Source organism: Drosophila busckii, chromosome 3R (genome assembly GCF_011750605.1).
Source record: "Drosophila busckii strain San Diego stock center, stock number 13000-0081.31 chromosome 3R, ASM1175060v1, whole genome shotgun sequence".
Lineage (NCBI taxonomy): Eukaryota > Metazoa > Arthropoda > Insecta > Diptera > Drosophilidae > Drosophila > Drosophila busckii.
This window is the reverse complement of record NC_046607.1, coordinates 8,273,244-8,289,671: the sequence shown is the minus strand read 5'-3', so window position 1 is coordinate 8,289,671 and position 16,428 is coordinate 8,273,244. Positions and strand designations below refer to the sequence as shown.

The following is a 16,428-nucleotide window of genomic DNA, read 5'->3' as shown; positions in this document are numbered from 1 at the left end:
GTCATTCACCACATGGCGTATGTGTAATGGCAATTATGAACTCGGCTGGCGTAAATGACACTGCATTAAAGCTAAAAGCGTTTTTGGCGCAACCACCAGCTGACCGACTGCTGCGACTGCCCGCTGTCAAATAAAAGCCTAAATAAGCTAACAATTTGACGCCAACGACCGCAAAACGTGCAAAAGCCTATGGACCAAAGGACCCAAGGGAGCGCCACCCACAGTTTAACCCAAAAAAGGGAATAGACTAAACGAAACGAAAAAAAAACTAAAATACCCAAAATGTGATGTATACGCAAGCAAATAAGTAAGACCAACACGTAGTTGGGTGTCACACACACACACGCACATTATGTTATGTATTGGCAAAAAGGATCAAAGTCCTGAGGCGCGTTAATTTTCGGCCAGACGTCAGCAGAAAAAGCAAAACGCTTGCCACAAAGAGAAAACCAAATATGAATGCCAGCCCACAAATTATATTGAAATGTTCATAATCCAGTTGCTTAGCAGCAGACGCGAAGGAAGCAGCAAAAAAAAAGGACAGCTCAACTGTAAAAGGATATTTACATGAAGATTTGTGCGCCCAGCGCCTTATGACTTTGATCAATGCCAGGCAGGCAGAGCGACCAATCAATTTCGACTATAGCCCACATTTATGCCCCTTCGAGAGTCACTTATGGCCGCAATTTGCCACTGCGGCTATCTCACTCGGTCTGGCTCCCTCGCTGGCCATTCTTTGATATATGACACACAATTTGACTCCAGCTGGCATTTGAGATAAGCAGCAAATCTTTAAATTAAATTAGCTTGGCTTGGAGAAATCAGCGCGCATTATAAAGTATAATGTGCTTTTAATTTCGTTCATTTGCGCCTGCAGCTTGGACGCAGCTAAGCGAAACTAAAAGATCTAATTAGCCCGCGCAACTAGCAACTGGCAACTGGCAACTGGCGTTAACTTAAAGCAAACTTTGCACTTTAATTTCAACTTAATTACGCCAGACTTTAAATGCTTTACTGCAGCTGCCACATGGAAAGCCAATCAACTTGTTTAGCTGTCTGCTTAATGAAAACTGCAGTCAAAGGACTTTCGACTTGATGACATTGTCGCCATTAAAACCCAACTTTGGTAGCATATTCTTTTCACTATAAGCTCACAACATGGCATTAAAGTTCGCTCACTCCAATGCTGTGGCAAGCTTAGATCAAATGAATACATTTCCCACATAGAGACAGAGAGAGATAAACAAAAAGTTTTGTGTTCGCTGCTGACAGCGCGTTTGTTACCTTTGGCAACTTTTTGGGGGCGCAACATTATACGAACTATTCGAGTCTAAGTATGCGTGCGTGTGTTCGTCTGTATGTGTGTGTGCGTTGTCATCATTATTATTATTATTATTGTTGCTGCTGCTGCTGCTGCTGCTAGTCGCAACCGTAGTCTGTGTAGAGCTCGTCGCGACCGTCTAACGTGTAAAACAATGACTCATTAAGACTCATCTAAATTCTAATGAGATTCAGTAACTATTAAAAACAAAACATGCCACTGGCAACAACAACAACAGCAGCTCAGTTGCTCAGTCGCTCAGTCAGTGGCAACTGTGGCAAAAAGGGTTTGTTGAGCTTTTCCACCCGCAGTCCCATTTCCGTTTCCCTCTGGGGCAATGTCTCGTCTGCCCATGGCCAGGTCGGCAGCTCTTCTTATCAGCAGCAAAAGGGCCACACTTTGTTCATTTTGTGCTGATTCTGCTCTTGACTTTAAATCGCTCGTTGTGTGTAGTAGCCGAAAAATTTAAGTCATTAGTATGCAAGTCGCCTGGCGTTGCCTTTAAACAAATGTCAATAATTTGATTTAAATTTGGCACAGCTAGAAATAGAGACAGAGACAGAGAAAGGGAAAGAATTGCGTTGGCTTTGCTTATTTAGCAATCAAGCTGTGTGTGTGTGTGGGGCACCCAAGACAAAGCGAGAGAGCAACAAAAAGAGAGAGAGAGCGGTAGAGGTTTTTGTGCTCGCGTGCAAATTTCGTATTTAAATGCCAGTCATAGGCGCTTGTTTTCCAATTTACAAGGCTCGACGGGGTAGCGAGAAGAGAAAGCAGAGGATGAGCTTGCCATTTGCATTTGCATTTGCTTGTATCTGTGTGTGTGTGTCTGTCTCTTTGTGTGTGTTGACAATTGTGTAGAAAGCGTCGCAGGACAAGACAATGCAAGCCACGGCCAAAGCTAAGCCAAAGCAGAGGCACAACAACAGAAACAGAAGCAGAAACAGAAAACAGAAAAGCAGAAAAACAGCAAAATTTGCGTATCAGAAATCAAATAGACATAAGGTCATGGGGGTGGGGGCTGGGCCTGGATCAGCTTGTGGCTCAACGCATGCATTAAACTGCTCCCAAGGCGTGCAAACGAACATGTTGGCTTATAAATTAGAAAACACACACACGTACACTAACACACGCACACTAACACACTTGACTATCGAGTGGCTGAAAAGCGAAATGGAAATTGCGTATGTTTGTTATTTGAAATTCGAACAGCAGCAACTGCAACAGCATTCAGCTGAACTTCAACTGTACAGAGCTATGAGCAACTTTATGTTTATTTATTTATGACTGTATTAGTATTAGTGCGTATACTTTGATTCGCATTGATGTATTGCCCACAAGCCTAGCACATGCCGCAGCCCCACAGACAACTCTGCGGTGCTGTCTAGCAACCACCGATACTAGCAACAAAGCCCAAGCAAAACAACCCCTGTAACAATTGTTGTTGTTGTTGTTATTGCGTGTAGCAGCACATGCTAACGGTAAACGCATAGCGCCGACAGCAGCAACAGCAGCAGCAGCTGAACTAACTGAACTCAAACCCAAATCTCATGCCATCTGTAAATTTGTCAGTGTAAAAAACTTGGGTCAAACAGCGGCTACAACTCAACTATGCCTATGTGTGTGTGTGTCATTAGTACGTGTGTAGTTTGGGGTTTCACGCACAGGTTGAACGCCTGAAAGGCAGCAATGCTTTTTGCTTTTTTAAGTCTGCGCTTTTTAATTGTTAAGCCTTTGGCTGTTAACAGTCGCAGCCTTTTTCAGCTTTGTAGTTGTTGCCCAACTCTATTTAGTTTCGCACGTTGGCGGCTAATTAATTAAGCTTGGCAGACAACAAAAGGTGTTTGATGCTCAGACTGCAGTGCATTCAACTCTCTGGCCATGTCCTCTATCAATGTCAAATGTAGATTACTTTACAATTGTTTTAATTTGCCCAAAATACATGGGGGACAGTCAAACGTGCAACAATAAAACACAAAACACAAAAATATATAAAGCGCTTGAAATTGGCGCAGCACAACAAAAACGAAAAAAGTTGAAATTTCAAAAGTCTGTACGCGAGCAGCCGCTGAATGAAATGTTGAAAATGCAGCATGGCCAACTCGACGCATTTGTCACACTCAGTGGCGCTTCACCCCACACACACACAGTAAAGTTGTATATGTGTGTGTGTACGTCCCTATTGTCTCATCTCCCCTTGGAGCTGGCGCAGCTGCTGCACTTTTATTTCAGTCATTCGCTTTGCCCTGCTACTCTCTTTTTTTTTTTCGTGAGTGGCTTGTTTTTGCCATGTACCAAACCCTGTGTGTATATGTGTGTGTGTGTGTGTGTGTGTGAATCGCGCTTTTGTGTGCAAGTGCGGTCATTTAATTTCGATTTGTGTTTTAGATTGTGTTGCGTTGCATTTGTTGATTTTTGCCATTTAAATAGAAATTTTTATTTTCTACACGTTTCTGGACAAGCTCCCCCGGCTGCGTAGCCAGCCGTCGCCAGTTTTTTGTATGCTAGCCATGCCAGTCTTGCTTTCCAATGTGTTTTTTGTTTTTTTTTTGCTATTCGTTTGGTTCGTAGCCTGGTGCTCGTTGCTGTTTTTATGAACGCTCGTCCATGGGGCATTGCTAGCGCACGCCTGGCAAATTGGATTTCTGTTTTTGTGCTTCGCTTTTTTCTGTTTTTTGGACATTTGAAACTGACGAGCATCACACAGTCGGGAATCGGCAGCGCGCTAAGGTCTGCCAGAGCAAGGAAGCGGGCGCGGGCAAAGCTTTGGTGCTTCTATTAGCTACGCGCATTCATAAGAGCGCAAAATTTAATCTGCAGCCTTGGCGCCCAATTTTTTGACAATTTAAAGCCAAAAGCGAGCGTTCGTTAAATATTTAAATTGACACAAAAGCTAATGAAATAAAACCAATGTGAGTGCAACTCAAGGCTCCCCAGAGAGCGAGAGCGAGAGCGAGAGACTGTAACGCTTCGTTGGCTCGTTGCTTTGCATAATGTCTTTAAGCCTAAATCTAATATTTGCCATAAGCACGAATTGATTTAAAGCCAAGTCTTAAAGTCGACAATGACAATGGCAACAGCAGCGGCTTCGGCTTATAGACACATGTAAATACGCATACAAAATTGGCATAAATAAGTAAGCAGCCTGTGTGTGTGTGTATGTGTGCTTGTCTACGTATATTTACTCAACTGCCTGCCTGCTTGGCTGGCTGGCTGGCTGTACACAGAGCACACTTGAGTGTGTATCATCATCAACATCAGCTGCTCTTCACTCAAGATAAGTCAGAGGAGTCGCAGTCGACGCACCCAAGCTGCACCCCTTGCTCGAAATGGAAACCGTTGAAGTTGCCGTCCACCCAAAGATAGAAAGCAGCAGATATAGCTGCAAGTCTCTTAGTGTGCGTATGCGTGTGTGTGTGCCCACTACAGTGACAGTATCTTTAGCCGGTTAACAGTATTACAAGCTGACTTGATATAGAAAGCGGGCGGGCGCCCCTTTTGCAATTTGACTTGACTTTTACGTATCGTCAAGTACTTTTCTGGTTTTGCCCACTCGGGGGACATTTGTCAGTCAAGAGACAAATTTAATTTTTGCAGCCAAGCTCTAAATGGAAGACAGCAGAGGACAGAGAACTCTACTACTGTGATTAGATATGAATGGTAATGAAAGTCATAGCAGGCATGACAAGCATCTAACGTTGAGTTGAGTTCCGCTTCGACTATCAGACGGACTCTCTGTTCGTCTGTCTGTCTCTCTGGCTGTCTGTTGGACTATTATTGTGTTATGGGGCAGCTCGTTAGACTCTGACCCCGATTATGCGTACAACTGGCTGCATTTTGTGCCACACACACACACACTGCGTATGCGTAATTTTATTACATTTTGCTAAGCTGCTCGTTTTGGGCATTGCAGCGAATTCAGCACAGAATTCATTTCGCATTGAAATGGCTGTTCAGAGAGCAATTAGCTGAAATTATTGTTGTTACGTGCGTTGCGTCGTCACTTCAGCCAGTCAGCCAGCCAACCAGGGCGTATGCTTAATGTTGGCCCACGCAGCCATTACTCAAGGCCAACAACAACGACGCAAAAATGCTGCTGATTTGCGGCGTACCAATGCCAATTACACACACACACACACACATATACACACATATTTACATAGAAGTGAAAATAATTTAAGGCAGCCAAGCAGCATGAAATGTGAAATTGCGACGACGACGACGACGACGACGACGATGAAGAAGAAAGCAAAGCAATGTCAAGACCTGAACAAATTATGCCAAAACAAATCAAGCAAATGAAAATATCACCCAGGCCTGAGAAATCAAAGCACAGCAAGTGGGCGACGAGTGGGCGTGGCAGGCTGTGGGGTGTGGGGTGCCGCAAATGCTGTGCTTAATAGGCATCAGCTGGGTATTACGTTGTTGTTTCGACTTCTCGTCTCAGCTCGGCTGTCTTGGCAGCATGACAACCTTTTTGTGTTGTGTGTGCGTTTGAAAGCGGTTCGAGGGGCGTGAGTGGGCGTGGGCTGGCCGAAAAAAGCGTTTGGCATAGCTTTCACTTGACCTGGCATGGCATGGCCCGAGTGTTATTCAAGAAACAATTTACGGAATGCCAACTGGCAAAATTATCTGAGGCCGGCAGCACCTTGGGGAAATAAATTCAATCACATCATCTTTTGTGATAAGTATGCGTTGATAAGAAGTTCGCAAGAAATGCGAAATTATTCTAAAGCTGCCACTTGCCACTTTTATCAATTGCTTGGCGCTTAAAGTTTCGTTTCTCTCGATACTGTTGTGCCCTTTCAATTTGATACAAATTCACACTCTGACCACATCAATGGTGGAAACCTCTTAACGAGCTGCCAAATTGCATTACAAACTTTACGTTTCAGCAGCAAGTTGCAACAGCAGCCGCAAAATGCTTGACACGACACACACACACACACACAAGTTTAAAAAGAAAAAAATTAAAAATTAATAGTAGCAACTAGCGAGTGTCAATGAAAACCACAGCAACAACAACAACACAACAGCAACCAGAGCAGTAACGATAACAACAACAATTGCAACAGCAAACAAAAACTAACCAACTAACAAAGTGTACAACAGCAGCAACAACAACAAGAATAGCAACAGCGAAAGCGTAGAGAAACTATTGAGTGCTAGGCAGTTGCTGCTGCTGCTGGACTCCACCAATTCCCCTGCCCAGCAGCAGCCACCACCACCACTAACAAAAATTTCTAATTTAAAAGTTTTGCGCCCAACCGACGAGAAGTGCATAAAAAGCTGTACAAAAAGGCAGGCGAAACAGCAAATAGAAAACAACAAGCGGCAAATAAAAACGCAACAGCAACAAAGACACAGACACAGACACACGAACGAACGAACATACGCACACAATTGCAGATAATGCAACCCCCACCCACTTGGTGCGCGCCCACATACTGACAAAATAGAGAAAAAGAAAGGCTTTTCAAAAGAGCTGAAAGAGAAGGTGGAGAAAGTTACTTTGGCTGCAATTTTGTTGCTGCTGTTGCTGCCGCTGCTGCTGCTGTCGTCGTCGTAGGCGTTGCGTTGTTTTTGCCCACATCGTTAGCAAAGCGCATCGGCAACATTTCGTCAGCTTCCGCCTGGGCTGACAGCCAGTGGAACAGTCGAACCATAAACCCAGGCACTTGCAGTCCAGCCAGTCACCCAGCCAGCCAGTCAGCCAGTCAGCCAGCTGGCGGCGGTTGGAGCAGCCGCGCGTCATGCGCACAGCTTTTTGCTTTGGCAATTGCAATTGCGGCAGTCAGAATTTTACTGCTGGGGCAGCAGCAGCAGCCGTCGTCGTCGTCGTCTCTAGTCGCTGCTCATCGTCGTTGCCCGTCGTTGCAAGTATTTTTATACGCTGTTTATAACTGTGTATGTGTGTGTGTGTGTGTGTGTGGGGGTTTGTCATTGTGCATTACATTAAGCATGCATCGTGGCTCGTTTCGGTGTTGCAACAATGTTGCTGCAGTCATATTGTTGTAATTTGGCTCGTTGCGTTGTTTGTTTGGCTTTGGCTTTGGCCCTGGCGCGTACAAAGTACAAAAGCATTTTCCAGCATATTCAACAATGATTTTCATATTCGATTCGATTCGATTCGATTCGATTCGATTCGCTTCGTGTGCATGCTGCATGCTGCATGTGGCAAGTGGCATGTGGCTGTGGGCTAACAAATCGAATTATATCTGCAGCAGCAGCAGCAGCGAACGAAGCTAATGCGCCCATTGTTGCCGCACGTGCTGCGTCTGTGTGTGTGCCCTTTGGCCTTTTGCCCTTATGCCCTTTTGTCTTTCAACACACACACACACACACTCACAAAGGTGCGCAGCCCTAAGTTTTATTTATGCTTATAGCATTTGCTTTTTTTAATATGCATAATGTTGACATTTTGACGCGCTAATAAACATAATTTGCTCATAAGATATTTTTTTATTGCCGTTCGCCTTTTATCAGTCGCTCTGCATATTAAATACATTTAGTACATTAACTTAATGTTGCGTTGCGACATTAAATAAATATACCTTTCAAATTCAAAAAGATAAGCCCTAAGTCAGTTGCAAGTGACGTTTGGGGCGTCGAATATATAAAAAATTGCTGCTGCCAATGGATGGGGGGGCGGGAGGTGCTTGCAAAGCTTTTAAGCAGATTTGCAGCAATTATATAATTAATAGCTTGTCTGCAGACAGTGTTGGCGTTTTAGCTTTTTTCTGGATAGACATTTTTAAGCGAATGTCTAGCATTGAAGCTGCTCAGTACTTTTTTTATTTTACTGAGATTCTTTTTAATAAAACGCAAGCTCATCAAGGCTTATTAATTATTATTGCGCGTTTTAATGAAAGCAATCAAATATAAATAAAATAACTAATAAATAATAATAAATAAATTGCAAGCAAAACATTGGAATTATTTATGTGGTAGGATAATATGTTGAGCACTACACAACTTGTATTCATTTCATGAGTGCAATAAGTCTTGCGTAATTTATTTTATTAAATCACAATTGTTCCAAATATTTATAATAAAAGTCAGTAAAGAGTTTTCGCAGCATTTTTGGGGAAAGTATTTATTATATTATATAATAAAACAAAACAAGGCAAAACAAAAAATAATATAATATCCATTAGCATTGAAAGTTATCTTCAAAATTGAAAAAGTATAAGAGTATGCGAATTCTTATCTCTATAAAAATTTCTGAAAATAATACAAAATTAAGCTAGCATTGATTTAATTATATAAACTTAATGTACATAATTTTCTATAATTATAATTATAATAATTATATTTATATAAGTACTGCAACTTCTCAATAAATCATAGAATTTTTTTCTATGAGGTCTGTTGTTTTTTTTAATTTTTGTTCTCTTTGGGACTGATCCATCTATTTTGCTTTTCCCCACTACTGTCTTAGAGCAAATCGACGGCTTTTCACGCGTACGCAGAGCAACATTTTGAACTGCGTATTAACAGCAGCTTACAAGCAACATTTTCGCTGGCTTGCCACTTTTCAATGCTGCAGGGCGATAAGTAATTTCGTTATTTACCAAAACATGCGACCAACGCCTCCGCAACTGCCAGAGCCCCAAAACAAGCATAAGCCAAAGTCCCCTGTCCTTTTGCCACTGCCACGCCCCCTAGAGTGAGTTCGATGCCTTTTTTATTTTTTTTGGTATTTTGGGTGCTGGTTGCGCCATTTGTCTGCTCATCCTGCCAGCTGCTTGTTGATGCCATTATCTTATTCAGCATCCTTGTCATCTCATAAAGGATGCCTATTATAAATTAATTTTTACCAGCCATGCTTGCCTGCTTGTTGCTGCTGCTACTCAGCTTGTGTGTGTGTGTATGTGAGTTTGTTTGCTCGACTGCCTATATGACAATATAATTTTTTGATTTAAAGCTGCTGTTGCTGCCTGGCATCGCAATTTTTCAAAGCAGAGACAACAAACAAACAAAGACACACAAACACACACACAAGTGTCTCATATATCCAGGTTTGTGTGTGTGTGTGTGTGTGTGGAGGGACCCACTTGTGACATTGATGGCCCGTCGCTGTGTGCTCTGTTTTATTGTTATCATTAAACGGCAACACCTCCCACGTTGCCTGCTCGACAAGTTGTCTTGTTTGCTTGTCTTGTTTGTTGGGGCTCGCTTGTTATGTTGGAGCTTTGATGCGGGTGCCCTAGTTGCTGCCGCTGCCGCTGCTGCTGCTGCTGCTGGTGGTGCTGGTGGTTTTGGCTTTGGCCTCAACAAGTTTGACATGGCATACATAGACTGATCCCAATATGATTAAAAATTGTGCGCTTGGCTTATCTTTTGAGGCTGACAGCATAATGGCTGCCAATCTTCTACTGCGTCTGTTTGCCCAAAAAGAAATAAAATAAAATAGGAGACTTATGCTGCCGGGCTTGATTAATTGGAACGCACAAGCTGCTGCTCTTACGATTGTTGTTGTTGCTTTTGCTGTTGCTGTTGCAACAAATCAAAATGAGAATAGCAAAGCCAAAAGCGGCGACGACGCTCGTCGAGTGTTAACTGCACTTCATTCATCAACGCTCGCCTAACCGCAACAATAACAGCAGCGCAGTAGCAGCGCCGGCAGCTGCATTGGATATTCAAATAAAATTTACCACAGTTTCGTAACTTTGTCAACGATGCGCAACGTGCAACAAACTGAGCGGGCGGGGGGGCGGCATCTTGGCAGCGGTTGGCAGTGTCAGGCAAACGAGTCATGGCGACGAATTGCAATTTGCAATTTTATGGCAGCGCTGCTAAAAACAGAAGGAGCCCAGCAGCAGCCACAGCAGCAGCAGCAGCAGCAGCAGCAGCAGCCAAAGCAGCCGCAATACAAAACAAACCAATTTAAATTTTTAGCGCTCAGACAGCGCAGAGAGAGCGAACGACAAAAAATAGTTAACAGCAGTCAAAGAGCTGGCGAAAAGCGCAACAAAGCGTAGCTGACAAAATCAAACCGAATGCAAAAAGCTTTAAAAAAAAAGAGAGAAATATCTACAAAGACAATGAATGGGCAGCCATGGGGCTGGGGCTGGGGACTGGACAAACACTCAATCAATAAATTATGTTGCTGCGAAATATACAAATCAGCGAACGGGCAGGCGACAAACAGAGCGCGCAGGACATGGTGATGAGTCTGTGGGGTTGGATTGGTTATTCAGTTGGGTCCGCTTGTTTGGCTGGTCACGCGGCAAACAAATAGTGCAGAGACAACAACAGAGTGAGCGCGAGCGAGAGAGAGAGGAGGAGAGACAAAGGTCATGGCCTGAGCTCTTCGAGCTTTAAGCAGCAGGCAACACAGACGGATGTGGCTTTGTGGGTTTTTGTGTGCGACCGCTGCCAGCTACCGCAGCTGCCGTTAGTCATTTTAAAAAGTGCTACGTTGATGCGCTGTCTCGCTCGCACTTGGTGGCTGGGTGCTGCTGTGGGTGTTGCTGTGGGGTTGTGGCATGACCAGCAGCAGCAGCAGCAGCCAGTGACAATGTCATATGCGCTCGCTGCATTGTGCAAATGCGGCCAGCAGCTTGGGAATTGTGTGACCACCAAGCGGCGCTGACTGAGGTGGATCGCCTGCCTGACTGTTCGTTGCTGCTCTTGTTGTTGTTGTTGGGTGGTGGGTCAGCAGCTTTGTTGCTACGTCAACGCCAAAGACAAAGGCACTATGCGACCAAATGTCAAAATGGCTCCAAGGCGTCTCTCAGCGACTGTTGCGGCTGCGGCTGCGGCTGCTCTCGTTGCTCGTTGCTGGTTGCAGCTGCTTGGCATGACCCCAAGTTGACCTCGAGCGCAGCAGCGGTTTTTTTTTAAAGCGAACAGCATCGATTTTTTGTTGTTGCTGCTGCTGATGCAAATTCAAGTCTATGAATCGATTATGGAAACTATTTAGCTACGCTTCAAATTTCATTACAGCAGCATCGATTTTCTGCCTTGCAATCAACTTAAAGTCAGGACGTGCACTGGGCATATAAACGCACCTGCCTCGCCCTTCATTGTCTGCCTCTCTCCCTCTCTCCCTCTCTCTCTCTCTCTCTGCTTTGTTGTTGTGCTACAAGTTGTCCGTGCAGCACAAACTAAGCGGAAGCTGTTGGAATTTACCAACGTTTAAACTTTAATGCTGTGTACAAGAGTTTTTCTATGGCTTTCTCTCTCTCTCTCTCTCTCTCTCTCATTCTCTCTTTTGCTGCTGTCACAGTCTGTAGTTCTACTGCTCGCTGCCCGCTCCAATTGAACCTAATCCGGCTGCTAAAGTATTAGCTACGTAGTTGTATGCTCATCCCGGCTGTCCAAACTGCCTTATGCTGCTTTTGTTGTTTGTTGGCATTTAAAAAACAAAGCAGAAAAAATAAATAGCAGGCAGAGCATTCTATGGCACTGGAGCAACTGCATCTGGTGCAAAAGTTTTTTGCCCACAGTTAATAACAAGGCGTCATCCGTTGATTGTCATTCTGTCGGCTGCAGAACGGACTGGGCTAGCACTTGAACCTGCATACTAATCTGTCTTCCAGCCCCATGCTGGACCTACCGATTGTCCTTAAATGAAGTGAGCGCACTCCACTTGCAGTAAAGCCAAAGTAGACAGCGAACATTAGTGACAGTCGATGCGTTATTAGCTCAGCGCTTGATTAAAAAATTAACAATAAGCGACAGCTTGGCAGGTGTGCTAACATGGCGTATGATTGATTCTGACATCATCGACTCGCTGAACTAAGCAGTCAAACTGCCAGCTGAGCGCTGCCAGATAAATGCGGCAAAAAAAATATTAAACGCTGCGTAAGCTGCAATAATAATAAAAGTTATAAATCTTGCCACTGCGCTGCCAAAGGGACATAACGAAGACGACGACGACGACGACGGCGAGAGCGACATGCTGCAACGTGGTGATAATAACAATTTATTGCACGCACACAAAGGATATACACACACACACACATATAAAAAGCGAGCAGTAGACACATGTGCAACGTTGCCAAGTGACGGCAAATGCCGCGAGACACAACTGCAACAAGAGCCAGGCAGACTGGCTGGCTGGCTGGCTGGCTGGCTGGTTGGTTGGTTGGCTGGGAAGCATAAAAACCACACAATAATAAAAATGAACAATGACAGGTTAATAGCAAATAAATGAAAGCCCATAAGAAAGGCGCAAAAGAGAGCAGCAAAGAGTGTAAAGAAACAACAACTTAAAGCAACAACTGCAACTCTCCAGCGAGCCAGCCAGCCAGCCTCTGCCTGCTGCTGCTCTAAGCCTTGGCAATTGATATATGGCTTTCAATTTTCAAAACCATTGACCACTTGCAAGCAGCGACGACGACGACAACGTTCAAAAGCCAAGCACAGCAAGTTAAAAGTAACAACAACAGCAACTAAAGCAAAGCACATTCTATAAAAAAAGTCGAGGCATCGATGCTGGCATATTTAGAAGCATAACTACGGGCATTAGAGACATTAGAGGCGTCTGCTTCAGTGCGCTGTAGATAACGCCAGCAAACGTACTTAACGTCTATAATAATGCCCCATAATGGACAAAGCGACTGCGACGCTCTCGCTCTACTTGGCAATCATTGCAGCAGCTTGCAGCAACTCAAGTAACTAAATGCTTAGCAATTGCTTAATATTAAGCAATAGTTAAGTTTACTCACATGCATTTTATTTACAACTTATTTTATGCAAATTTGCCCACTTTAAAGATTATTTTTATCAAAGCTTTAAGTGCGCTGCTGCTTTCACGTTCAAGTTTCGAGCAGTGCAAGTGACAAAGAGAAAAATCGATCACCTGCTTAAAGTTCAGACGCCCACGAGACGACAGCAGCAGCAACAATGGCGGCTAGTTGGCAGCTGTGCCAAACGCCTGGCGAACGCATCAGTCAACGTCCTTAGAGCTTAACAAAGAAGGACATTACGCCAGCTATGTATAGCTGCCGAGTCAGACACGACACCGGGCCACTTTATAATCCAAATTCAACGTTTGCTCGTTGCCTTTGCCTTATTGCTGCTGCTGCTGCTGCTGGTGCTGCTGTTGCTTACAATGCGCCTTTGTCTGTTTGCTTTGGCGACAACAACAGCAACTTGCTGCTGCTGCTGGTGCTGCTGCTGTTGCTACCGAATTTTTTCCGTCTGCCCTTTTTGGCAATTTGTTTCAGCATCTTACAACGAATTCAATTGAAAATTTTTGCAGACATTCGAGCAACGGCAACGAGTGAGTGTCGAGCATCGCAAATTTAAAAACAAATTTGCCGCAACGCAACAGCGTAAAAGTTTTCTTTCTTTCACTCTCGCTCGCTCTGCACTTGGGCGAAACTTCGATTCGATTCAATTCAATTGAAGTCAACTCGACTTTCGTTAAGATTTCCAATTCAGTGTTTGCCAGCAGCTTTCGTTGCTGTCAGCTGGTCAAGTGTGGACGTGCGTTTAAATGCATTGTTACTTATGCGCCACGTAGTACGCTCCACACTTTAACATGGCCAACTTGGCAGCGTGTCGACTTCGTCTTCGTCTTGGCTCAAACCGGAGTCGCTCGCTTCGTCGTCTGCTATTTGCTTAGTGCAGTTTTCACTTTGTGGGCGTTACACAAAAAATAGACAACAACAGCAGCAACAATGATAACAGGCACATCCTGCTTGTATTTGCTTTGTTGCCACACACACACAGACAGTTTGAGCGTGTGGCGTCTGGCTCGACTTTAGTTTGTTTGCTTGGCAGTGTGTTTGCTGTTCGTTTAGTCACAATACCAACGAAGACGAAGACGACAGAGAAAAAAATTGAAGAAGCCTGGAAATCAAATCGCTGAACCCAATGCCAATGTGGAAATTGTCAATAATTCCAAATTGATTTCTATTTGATTTAACACAACAACAATAAAGAAAGTAAACACCTAGGCACTATAATTGTGTGTCCCAGCTACCTGCCCAGTCGAAGCTTTTGACATTGAAGCCGAAATAGCATTAGAGACAACGATTATAGGCTTGCTCGAGTTTTACGGCGGGCAGGCAACGCCGTTTTATGATTCGTCGTAAAACTGCTGAAATGCGTTGGGAATTAGGCTAGACTACTTTACTATTTATAAACGCGCAGTATTTGTTTAGTTGCTGGCACTAAAGCCAGATCGATAAGTATGCTTCAATTGCTGCAAATGGCTCGTAAACAAACAAATTACACACCAAACACTAATACCAATGCACATAAATAGTTATAGTTTAATTATGCAATTATTCAAATATAAAAGTTAATCGATTCGATTGCTTACCCTGCTTGGGCGACACGCTCAGCACCTGCTGCGGCGACTGTTGCTGTGAGTGAATTTGATATTGCTGTTGCTGCTGCTGCTGCTGCTGCTGTTGTTGCTGTTGCACGGCCACAGCTTGCTGCTGAGCGGCACAGACGGCAGCGGCGACAGCTGCTTGCTGCTGCTGCTGTTGATGATGAGCAGCGGCTGCTGCTGCGGCGGCAGCGGCAACTGCCTGCTGCTGTTGTTGTTGCTGCTGCTGTTGCTGCGATTGCTGCTGCTGCAGATGCGGTGACTGCGACTGTGGATGCTGCTGCTGCTGAGTGGTCACAATGGACATTTGCTGCGAAGTTTGCTGTGACTGCTTGGCCTGATGCTGCTGCTGCTGTTGCTGCTGCTGATTGGCAGGCGCTTGTTGCTGCTGCTGCTGCTGCTGTTGCTGCAAGTGCGTCTGGTGTATGGCCAGCAGCTTAGTCTCGTACGGCTTGGCGGCCACCGACAGTGGCTGACTGCTGAGCGTCATCTGTGCAGTTGCTGGCATCATCAGCGTGGGCATTGCCAACATTTTATCAAATTTGTTTGCTCTCGTTGCGTCTGTTGCACGTTTGTGGTTTGCGGCAATTCGCTTTGATGTTTAATGAAGTGCCGATTCGCAGCTGTTATTTTGGAATTGTATTATAATTTGACTAAACAATTTTTTTTGTTAATTCTTTTTGCCTTTTTGTGTGAAACCGCACTTTAATTTGTTTGTTTGTTGTTCAGTGTTGTATGCAAATTATTTGAAGCGTTAAATGATTTCTACAATTTTACTAATTTCAAAAGTTTCTCGTTTGTGGTTTATGCTCGCATTTAACTTTCGTGTTTGTGTTTGTGTTTTTTTTTTTATATAAACTTTTTTTAATTTCGCTCGACCTTCACTTATCACAGACCAATGAGATTTGTTTGCAAAAATGTCATGTGGTTGCTAAAAATGAACAGAACTTTTAGTATGAAAAATAAATACAAAAAATTGCAGCTTATCTGGAGTCTACAGCTAAAGTTTATGATGTCGCTCACTAATGCTCAAATTTATGGCAGGCACTGTCAGTCAGTCATATTTTGTGCACAATCATTATCAACCGTCAGGCCTTAGACATTTACACATCATTTCAAAAATTAAATTTAATATTTTACGATTTGTGTACAGTGCGTATTCCCTGCAAGCAAACAAAGCTTCGAGGCTGAAGCAGCAGCAGCACAGCACATATAAAAATAAAATATTATGCGTAACGTGATGCTTAAGTGCCGAAAACAGAAACACACACTCACAGCCAAAGCAGAGCGCTCAGTGTAGAGCTGAGCCAACAAAAAATTATAACAATAATAATAATAAAAGCAGGCAAACACTCGTCGAGCCAGAGCCAGAGCCAGACTCAGAGCAGAGCGTTGCTGGTTTTTATGAGAGACGCGCGCCCAAGAGACAACAGACAAGAGAAGCCAAAAACTCGAACAAACTTCAAAACTCGCACTCGCCCCAAAGCGTTGGCAAGTGTCAGGATCAGACGCAGCCACAGCCAGAGCGACAGCCACAGCTCCCATTCCCACTTCAGTTGGCGTTGACGCCAGTGTCTGTCTAACGCTTCCGGTTTTTATAGCGCAACGCGCACAAAAGACAGACAGACAGAACAGACAGACAGACAGATGGGCGGGCGGACAAATGTTATGTATAAATATAAACTTATATTTTTTTTATATTTTTTAAAGGCAACAACGCACTCTAAGCTACACTCGCGTCCATACAGAGAAACGCAGTAAAAAACGACAACAAGCAAATTACCAAAAAATGAAGCGAAATACACAACTCGCAGCA

The 16,428-nt window shown here is 44.0% G+C and overlaps 1 protein-coding gene across 2 annotated transcripts in view; it reads right to left on the bottom strand.

Annotated features, from left to right (window-relative positions):
- LOC108604085 (polyadenylate-binding protein RBP45C) overlaps positions 1 to 15,543 on the bottom strand; it is a 30,557-nt gene extending 15,014 nt beyond the window's left edge. For both annotated transcript variants that reach the window (XM_017993362.1, XM_017993363.2), the window contains exon 1: positions 14,601 to 15,543. In XM_017993362.1, the coding sequence (XP_017848851.1) occupies positions 14,601 to 15,144 (544 nt within the window). In that variant the 5' untranslated portion in view covers positions 15,145 to 15,543. The remainder of the gene's footprint in view (positions 1 to 14,600) is intronic.
- Between the last annotated feature and the right edge of the window lie 885 nt (positions 15,544 to 16,428).